Raw genomic sequence first — 10916 nt, 5'->3', positions numbered from 1 at the left:
CAAGAAGTAATGAAGGCAATGGGGGAAAAGCAAAGTTTCAGCAACTTTGCAGGTAAAGTTCTTGCTTCAAATGCTACTGTTTACTTTGAAAATGATAAGAATGCATGGATTATAGATTCAGGAGCCAGTGATCATATGACTGGTAATAGAAACTTACTTATTAACCTGAGATTGTTAAAGAAACAAGTGAAACTCAGGCTCCCTGATGGTACAGTGAAGATAGTGAAAGAAATAGGAGATGTGAGACTGAAGAGTGAGGTTTGGTTGCAAAATGTGTTATATGTGCCTGATTTTAGGAATAACTTGCTGTCTGTGAGCAAGTTGTTGCAAGGAAGCAAGATGAATTTTGTTTTTGATGAACATGGGTGTTATTTACAGGACCCTATCACTAAAAGAGAGATGATACATGGCATGAATGAGCAAGATCTTTATAAACTAAGTGAAGCAGTGAAGAATGAAGTATCTGGGGAGAAGAAAGAGAAAAGAAATGAAGATTTTTGTAATGTTGCTAGTGCTGAGAAGAAGAAAGAAAAAGAGAATGTGAAGCTAGAGCTCTTTCATGCTAGGCTAGGACATATATCTCTTTCTAAAATGCAGCACATTAAATTCTGCAACTGTAAACACTTAAAACATTATTTTTGTGACATTTGTGCTCTTGCCAAGCACCACAGATTGCCATTTATGCCTAGTAAATCAATTGCTGAGAATATTTTTGATATAATACATGTTGACTTGTGGGGGCCTTACAAGACTAAGGCCATAACAGGATCCACTTATTTTCTAACCATTGTTGATGACAACAGTAGAGTCACTTGGACTCATTTATTGTGCAACAAAGAGCAGGTGAAGGAAATCATGAGAAATTTCCTAATACATGTTGAAAACCATTTTCACACCACAGTCAAAACTGTGAGAAGTGATAATGGAACAGAGATTTTACAGACTGAATGTGGTAAGGTGTTCACAGAGAAGGGAATATTACACCAAAGAAGCTTGCCAGGTGTGCCACAACAGAATGGAAGAGTAGAGAGGAAACATAGGTTCCTCTTAGAAACTGCTAGAGCAATGAAGTTACATGCTAATCTGCCTGATTACCTTTGGGGGGAGTGTATTTTAGCAGCAACCCATCTCATTAATCTACTTCCTACTGCTGTACTGCAGTGGAAGACACCTTATGAACAACTTATGAAGAAAGAGCCCAAGTATGAGCACTTGCGAGTCATTGGGAGCCTTTGTTATGCTAGTGGAAGCAAAAAACCAAAGGATAAGTTTGCACCAAGAGGGATAAGAAGTGTGTTGATTGGATATCCCTATTGTCAAAAGGGATATAAATTGATGGATTTAGAGACAAAGAAATTTTTTGTCAGCAGAGATGTAGTCTTTCATGAGACTATTCTCCCATCTATGCTGGACAAGGATAAGAATAGTCTTGAAATGACTTTGAGAGAGGCAGATCACAAAGTGATCACTGATTTTGGGAGAGATGATGTTGAAGATATTTATACAAGACATGAAACTGGGGAAGAGGACACAGAAAATGAAGCATTAGGACAGGTGACTGATCTAAGGAATGATGAAGATGACAGAGACAGTGAACATCATGTTGATGATGTTGGAGTCAGAAAGTCTACAAGAATAAGGACGCAACCACAAAAACTTCAAGACTTTGTGGTAGCAATTCCTAAGAAGGGCAGTAAAGAAGGAGATAATTCATCTGTTGCTTTCATGAGAACAGATCTTGAAAATCACAGTTTGTATAGCAAGGAATATGTGTGCTCTTTAAACAGTGTGATGCAGGTGAGAGAACCCATCACATATAAAGAAGCTTCAAGAGACAAGGGGTGGCAGACAGCTATGGAGAAAGAACTAAAGGCCTTAGAAGAAAATGAAACATGGGATCTAGTGGATCTTCCTGAAGGGCACAAAGCCATTGACTCAAAGTGGGTTTATAAAGTGAAATTTAGGCCAGATGGTGAGGTAGAAAGACTCAAAGCCAGATTGGTGGCAAGAGGAGACAAGCAGGTAAAAGGGAAAGATTATAAACATACTTTCTCACCTGTTGCAAAATTCACAACTGTGAGAAGTTTGATAGCTCTAGCAACTATTAAAGGGTGGAAATTGCATCATGTAGACATTAATAATGCCTTTCTACATGGGTACCTAGATGAGGAAGTGTACATGAAGATACCACAGGGGTACAAGGCTGTAGATGGAAAAGTGTGCAAGCTGAAGAAGAGTTTGTATGGATTAAAACAGGCATCTAGGCAGTGGAATGTTGAATTAACCAAAAGTCTCATTGCTTTTGGTTTTCAACAATGTAAAAGGGACTATTCTCTCTTCTCTAAGATTCACAAAGGGAAGGACATGAAGGTTCTAGTTTATGTTGATGATCTTCTGATCACTGGAGATGATGAAGAAGGGATAAAGTGCCTCATTAGTACCCTAGACAAGCAGTTCACTATGAAGAATCTTGGTGAGATTCGATATTTTCTTGGAATAGAGGTGTCCAGAAATGCAGATGGCACTCTAATGAATCAAAGAAAATTCATCACAGATATCATACAAGACACTAGCATGACAGGTTGCATCCCAACCAAATTTCCTTTTCCAAAAGGCACACAAAATTATCCACTGATCAAGGTGAGCTATTGGAAGATCCAGAAGTGTTCAGAAGACTGGTTGGTAGGTTGTTGTACCTAAACCTTACAAGACCTGACATATCATACTCAGTGCAGCAACTGAGCCAGTATATGTCTTGCCCCAGGAAGCCTCACTTACAAGCAGGACTTCATGTGGTTAGATATTTATCAGGAAGTTTAGACTGGGGACTTTACTATCCAGCTAATTCAGAACTAAAAATCACAGGTTACTGTGATTCAGACTGGGGCAGTTGTGCTTTTAGCAGAAGATCACTCACAGGTTATTGTGTGTTCTTAGGAGATTGTCTCATTTCTTGGAAAACCAAGAAGCAAAAGACAGTATCAAAATCTTCATGTGAGGCTGAATATCGATGCATGTCACAAACCACTAGTGAATTGGTTTGGATACATGAGATTTTTGATGAATTAAAGATTGAGATACCTACTCCCATAGATCTGTTTTGTGATAACAAAGCAGCTCACTACTTGGCTCAAAACCCAGTTTTTCATGAGAGAACCAAACACTTACTATTGACTGTCACTATGTAAGGGACAATGTTGAAGCTGGCTTCATCACCACTCTTCACATTTCCTCCTATCTTCAGTTAGCAGACCTTATGACCAAATCCCTCAGTGAAGGGCAGCACAATCTTCTATCTGCCAAGTTAGGTCTACTCTCAGCAGCTCCAACTTGAAGGGGGGGTGTAAAGAATGCTGCGTATGGTAGTGGTCTGTTGTATATGTCTGCTGTATATGGTAGTGGTCTGCAGTACACCTGCTAGGTGTTTTGTTTTAATGCTAGGTGTGGGATCCTAAGAGGATCACCTTTTTGTTTGTTGTCATGTACAGCTGTTATGTATTTTGTCTTTCTTATACTCTAGGTATTTAGTAGCTCCAGTATATATATAGAGATGATGTATAATTTGTAGGTTGTAACAAACACAGAGAGTGAGTTACAAGAAATAGAAAACTGAGAATCAAGAGAGAAATATTGAGTGTTAAGTTTCTTCAGGAAGCAACCTTCTACAGTCTACTATACAATTACTTTTGCTGTTGCTTAGTGATGACAGTAAGACCGCGCTCACGATCAACCAGTGAAATCCTACAGCAGTATAGTTTCAGTGTTCAGTATAGTTTTATGTTTCTCAGTCATCTTTATGTACGCTCTAGAGCGTTTTTATGCTCTAAGAGTCTAAGTGTTACATGCTAGACGAGCAAACAACGCAGTGGGGATAAAAGTATTAACAAGGAGAAGATAATACAAGTTTGGTTGGTGAAAACATTATGTTCTTCCACTTCTATCTACCAGTTGTCTACTATAAGCCTCCTATGATGCTGAGAAAGTTGCTAGCAGAAACATCATAGGCGTAGCTAATTTTCCGTATTTGTTAGTTTACCTGTAGATGACATTACTTCCATGTCTTAGCATGTCCATCCATACTAGGTGTAGTACAATCTTACTGTTGATAAGGGAATTGTTCCATATTACTCTACTTCGTTTTAAGACTTAAAAACTCATGTATAACAGTATAAGGTATAATGGAATGAAAAGTAATCTCCAAGTTTGCTGCATACTAAAATTACTTCAATTTTATAATTTACAACCTTAAACTTATAAGATGTGAATTGTTGTTTGTCCCAGCTGGCCTCAAATTGTGAATTGTTGTCCAAACGAGAAACAAATGGTTGCCAACACCAACCTTCTTTGCTGCATGCTGCCACATAGCTTTGACTTGCATAGTTGCATGCATCCGGGATGGGAGTTTGACATCATATATTAACGCATCATATTTTAACATCATACTCCCTCCGTCTCATAATATAGTGCTTGTTTCTTTTTTACACGGTCTTTAAGATGAATTTTTGACTTTCAATATTTTTCAGTTCCTTATTAATAAAAAATATAAAAAGTTGATATTATGAAACTACAAATTGAGGTGAATCTAACAAGATTCCACATGAGTATGTTTTCTTGTACGTATATATTAATGAGAATATTTAGTCAAAGATTTTAAAGTTTGAACCACCTAAAATGAAATAAACACTATATTATGGAACGAAGGAAGTAGTACATTTTATCATACCCATCATATTTTAAAGGGAAATAATACTTCATTTTTCGTTGCTAAGCTAAAATGATAAATGAAGAATTCTTCCTAATAAAGATTATGATCCCTCTAACCTATTTCAATACTCTAAACTTTCTAACAAATACTCTTATAATCTTGTCACCCCAAAAAATTATACAATTACATGATTGGACTTGAGATAAAAGCGATATTGAATTTATTCTCTTGCATACGATTTCCTATATTTAGGATGATTAATGTCAAAATTGTCGTAATTGGAAGTTTTAGGGTTGAATATTCACTATTAAGGTTTTAAAGTGGGGATCTTTGGGGCTCACAATTGAATTATGTGTTTTATGTTTGAAATTGGGAATGAGAGGTGCAAATTGGGTTTCGATGTTTTAGAAATGTACTTTATGTATTTTATTTGCTTAACAATTACTTACTTTTTACCAGATTTATTATTAGGTGGGGCTTTCAGATAGTGAAAGGACTAAGGAGGGTCTACAACCAACTAAGCCAACCTTGATTCTTAAATCTCTATTCCAAATAAGCCAACCTTTTTGCAATATTGGAAAACACGTGGAAATGAACACTTTTGTCCCCACTTTAAATTAGTTTAGCCTTAGGAGTCTGATAGTATAATCTTTTCACTTTGGTTTTCCTTGCCCAAAAAGAAACCCCCTTCCCTCAGTTCCCTATATCTTCCTCTTCAAAAACCCCCTCGGCTAAATTACTAAGAGTCTGAGTTGATTATTCTGAATCAAAGTTGTGCGTGGAAGAAGATGTTCAGAAACCAGTACGATACGGACGTAACAACATGGAGTCCCGCTGGACGTCTGTTTCAGGTAGAATACGCCATGGAAGCAGTGAAGCAAGGTTCTGCTGCAATTGGCCTTCGATCTAAGACCCATGTGGTATTGGGTTGTGTTAACAAAGCCCAATCTGAACTTTCCTCTCATCAACGTAAGATCTTCAAGGTTGATGACCATATTGGTGTGGCTATTGCTGGTCTTACTGCTGATGGTCGTGTTCTCTCAAGATATATGAGATCCGAATGCATCAACTATTCCTTCACTTACGAGTCTTCTCTCCCTGTTGGACGCCTTGTTGTTCAACTTGCTGATAAGGCCCAGGTCTCCCTTCTTCTCACTTTTCTTTCTTTTCTAATCCTATTATGTGTTTAGGGTTTCCATTGAGGAATTACTTTGTGTTTAGCTTAGAAATGTCCGCTTTTTGTGTCCAATGATTTCAGCTTTTGTAAAATTACATTCTAAATCATTACTCTAGCCTTGGATGAGTTTGTTGTTTCTCTTGAGTTGGGCGATTCATGTGGGAACGGACTTCTTATAAAGCCAAAAGGTCAGTGGGATGAGGCCTTTCCTGATTGCTGATTCACTAAAATGCTATGATACCATCCTTCCTTAGCCCAAACTTACACCCTAGCTCAGCATAAAGAAGAATCCTGACCTCGTGAGCTCTATATATGGCTCAACAAAAACATAACTTTCATGTCTATGCGTTTGTGATTATGTGTGTTCAATAACCTTTGTTTCTAGAATCCCTTACAAGGACTTCTGGAGTCTATTGTTTTTCCACCTGATTTCCTCTGTATTCTTTGTGTTAATGTTCATCTAGCTATTAGAATAAGAAATGTGTAGCATCAATGTATTCACCTATGACTAGTGTAAAGTCTAATCAATGTTGGTCCGAAGGCATGATTTTTCACCTCTGACTAGTGTAAAGTGAAATCAATGTTGGTTTGAAGGCATGCTTTTTCACCTCTGACTAGTGTAAAGTGAAATCAATGTTGGTTCGAAGGCATGCTTTTTCACCTCTGACTAGTGTAAAGTGAAATCAATGTTGGTTTGAAGGCATGATTTTTCACCTCTGACTAGTGTAAAGTGAAATTGATGTTGGTTTGAAGGCATGGTTTTTCCTTATCTCCTCTCTGATTTTCATTTTAATGATGTGCAAAGGCTTTATCTTGATAGAGAGATGAATAATTTAGTTTGAGATCTAGCTTTGGGAAGATTCATCCGAGCTGTTGAAGGTTTCAAGGGCTAAGACATCCATCATGTTGTAGGAGGGGAATGTCATTACACCTTATATTGGCAACCCCACTTTCTGAACCCGTGTCCTCTCTTTCTAAAGATAAAACTAATGATGATTGCAATCTTTTAGGTAAGTCGTTGGGAAGATCTCATTCATGATAGATATTAATATTGGTGGGGCTGCAGCTGGTTAACTAAGAGATTTCTACCCATCCCAACTATCCCCCTTTCCTTGTATATTTGAATGAGGGTAGAACTGTAGCATTGTACACTGTACTTAACTCTTGAACAAAAAAAAAAAAGTAAAAGAAGAAAATGTAGATTGATTTACTTTGATGGATAGAAGTTTCAAGCTGATCATCATCTGAATTTCGTAACATAACCAGTACTGATACTCATAATTCAGATTAAAGAGAGGATATGGAGATTTATCACAAAAGTAATCTACTACTCTACCACCATAGTTTAAAGGCTTTTGACTCTTTCAAGGTAGTGAGAGATACAAACGACACGGAGAGATAAATTGGATATATGTGTCAACATAAGCACATTGATCAAATTGTCAAAAGGGCTATGTGAAGTACGTTTAAGAGGGGGGGGGGGGGGAGGTGGGAGGCTATTGTATCATGCTTGTAGGTTTACACTTCACTGCCTGTCAAAATCTCCATGATTATATGATTCATAGTAATGATTTTGACCACTAAATATAAATATAAGGTTTTTGCTGCTTCATCTGGAAAGTTATTCTGAACGCGTGGTTCCAGGTGAGTCTCTTCTATGTACTTACCATTTATCATACATTTTAAACCAAACTTAGAAAATTTTGTGTTCTTCAACAACTTCCTCTTTGCCGCCATCCCCCCAGCAATAGAGATGGGAGATGATCAATTGCAAAATACTTCACTTTAGAGGGCCTGATGGGTATCCATGTGTATATTCTTTTCAAATATGCCACTGATTTAGTGACAGTTTGAGGCTGGAGAATAAATGATATTATCCCTGGTTCCAAGATTGCCGATCACCTGGTTTTTGTCAATGCAAGTCCTTGCTTGGATCTGGGCTTTTGATACTCGTAGTAGCAGAACTGGAAGATCAGGAAAGGATTGTTCACTGCATAGGATAACATCTTTTAACATTTGCAGTGTTTATCTAAAGGTTTAATTAATGGTGTCGAAGTCCCAAGTCATAAAACTGAGTTAATAGTCCTGCTAGGAGGACATTATGAAGTCATTGATCCAGTCTCATGGTACCCCAGTTACCTTTTTGTTTGACATTATAGAGAGTGTGTTGTGGTTGTGAAGGGACAGGAGGCAGCTACTTCTTTTTTGCTGTGCCTTTGTAGTGATCTTTCTAATATTGGAATGAACCATGTCTCCCAAGTTGCGTAAGCACAAAATATTCGTGATATCATTATTTAATAAATTTATCTATTGATTCGATGTAGGCAGAGTTCTATATATATATATATATATAATATATATATATATATATATATATATATATATATGGTGTTGGACTGCTAGGTCCCCATCTAATGAGGGTCTTTCCATGTTGAGCATTTTCCCTCTTGTCATTTGGAGAGCTTCTATCTGGTCTTGTATGTTGTCATGTGGATGCTGTACCATGCAGTATCAAGTTCAATACTTTATCTACATACCCTCATGATACTTGGAATGTTGATAAATGTTTCTAGAGACTTTATCAAGTTCAATACTTTAGCACGCCCTTGAAGGGCATGTAGCTTTATTTTGGCATGACTTAATAAATTCGAACATGGAACTCAGGAGATATATGTTTTTCTCCAAGATTTTTTTTGGTTAGCGTCTATGGAGGGAAGGGGAGGTGAGGAGAGGGAAGGAGTCTACTTCCATCTTCCTATCAAGTCATTCTTAAGGTGGAAGGATTTAGTTCATTAGAAGGGGAAGGTAAAATTCTCTTCCCTTTCCTTGTTCCATATCCAAATAAGAGAGAATAAAGTCTTCATTCCTCCTCCCCTTCCCTCTAAATGATCTCATCCAAAACACGCTATATGTCTTATCCATGTGATAAAGGGCTGAAATAACATGATTAGCATGCTTTTATAATACTGTTGTATTGTATGATAGCAAGAGCTTTTGAAGTACTAGTCCCTGCCTAGGACGGGCGTAAATACTGATATCATATGGAGTTAACTGAAATAATACCAGTTAGCCTAACTTGTCTATGTTATTAGAGCTCTCGTATTTTTTTTATAATGATGCATCCTTTGCTGCATTGGACACAGTGCCTATTCCTTTCTTTACCGTAACTATGTCAACAATTGCATGTTGTTGGGAACATTTCATTTCTCTTGCTCTTGAAATTGGTTGCTTTCTTCCAGGCTATGGAAGTTCTTTATTTTTTGTTGTTTGGGAGTTAAAATAAATCTTTTGGCTTGCACGGAGGCTTGCTTAATTTTCTTATGTACTCTCTTTTCGAGGATATGATAATCAACTTTGGGCCTCTGATGTAATTGTAGTTCAGCGCCAAATAATAGTGGGTTTTCATAAATCTCAAATTTCTGCCCATATTGCTGTAGCAGGGGGCTTCATACCTTTGAGATAGTCTTTTTCAGTGTCTTCAATTATGCAATTGACCTTCATGTATCTTTTCAGGTCTGCACACAACGTTCGTGGAAGCGGCCATATGGTGTTGGTCTGTTAGTAGGTGGTTTGGATGAATCTGGAGCTCATCTGTACTACAACTGCCCAAGTGGAAATTACTTTGAGTATCAGGCTTTTGCTATTGGGTCACGCTCACAGGCTGCTAAAACATACTTGGAACGCAAATTTGAGACGTTTGATGGTGCTTCACGGGACGAACTGATTAAACATGCACTCTTTGCTATAAAGGAAACCTTGCAGGGAGAGAAGCTCAAGAGCTCCATATGCACAGTTGCCGTGGTAGGAGTTGGGGAACCATTCCAAGTTTTGGATCAGCAGACGGTCCAGGATTTGATCAACTCATTCGAGATAGTCGAGGAAGAGGGCCCTGCCACTGACGAAGCAGGTGCTGCACCAGAGCAGGAAGCTGCTCCTGCTGCCGACCAGGGTGGATCAGAACAAGGTGCTGCCCCTATGGAAGAATGAAGATTGTATAGATCATCTCTAGGGTTTGCACGAGCCTTTCTGGCGATGGACTGCTGAGAGGACTGGTAGGATGCTGAATGTGATTGGATGTTCTATCTTCATTTCTTTTCATTTCTATCATTGACTAGTAGGATGTTGGAAGTATGATGTGTTTTGAGATGTCAATGGTTGGATTTATGTGGATTCACCACTTTTTCTTACTGGTTTGGTTTTATCATATAGTTAATTCGGTAGGTAAAGTTATAATCTTATAGCTACACTTGACTTCTAACCATCCTCTTTTGGTTATACGTTTTTAAAATGCACTATCACTATTTGGTGGTGCTATGTTTAGGTGGTGCTATGTTTAGGGGTGTTAATCGAGTTGAGTAGCTCGCAAACAATTCGAACTCGACTCGACTTGAAATCTTAATGAGCATGAGTTGAGCAAGACCCTTGACTCAATAAGTTCGCAAGCAACTCGATAATTTTTTCATATTTTTTTTTTCTAAGAATTGATTTATATAATATAGAAAAGGAAAAATTGTCAAGAATAAATCAACCTTTGCGTTGACCGCTTTTGACAAGTCAACCTTCATTTATTCCAGTAGCAAGTAAAGCTTGTACATGAATTAGCTTTTAACGATTTTTTTTTTTTTTACTTATGACCTGAACAACCCCTACAATTTTGTTCAGTTTTAAGTTTCTCACGGAACTTTTATAAAATTCAAGCAGTGCAAATATGTTCTAGAGAACAATTTAATGAGTTCTAGAATACACACTTGTTAAAACTGAACAAAATTGAGCTTTGTCATTAGCTCGGTTGGCTCCGAATACTTGAGCTTCCTGAGCTCGGCAAGCTATTCAAGCCAATCGAGCTGGAATCAAGTCGAGCTAGAACATATTTAACGATTACAAGTCGAGTAGGGGTTTGACGAGCTTAATGAGCAACGAGCACGAATCGAGCAGTTTTCGAGTCGAGTAGCATATCAAAATGGGTTGTGTAATTGTTGACCCTTTGGATCAAAGGAGAATTAATCGGTGATTTTTCTTAAAACAATAACTCGG

At 37.7% G+C, this 10916-nt stretch overlaps 1 protein-coding gene across 1 annotated transcript; it reads left to right on the top strand.

The window, feature by feature from the left end:
- Positions 1-5353: 5353 nt before the first annotated feature.
- LOC104898679 (proteasome subunit alpha type-1-A) lies at positions 5354-10069 on the top strand. Its single transcript, XM_010685784.3, has 2 exons — positions 5354-5844; positions 9396-10069. Exons 1-2 carry the CDS (start codon positions 5494-5496, stop codon positions 9867-9869), a joined length of 825 nt encoding a protein of 274 aa, XP_010684086.1. The 5' UTR covers positions 5354-5493; the 3' UTR covers positions 9870-10069.
- Positions 10070-10916: the final 847 nt, after the last annotated feature.

This window comes from Beta vulgaris, chromosome 7 (assembly GCF_026745355.1).
Source record: "Beta vulgaris subsp. vulgaris cultivar EL10 chromosome 7, EL10.2, whole genome shotgun sequence".
Lineage (NCBI taxonomy): Eukaryota > Viridiplantae > Streptophyta > Magnoliopsida > Caryophyllales > Amaranthaceae > Beta > Beta vulgaris.
The sequence above is the reverse complement of the archived record's forward strand: the minus strand, read 5'-3'. Positions and strand labels throughout refer to the sequence as shown.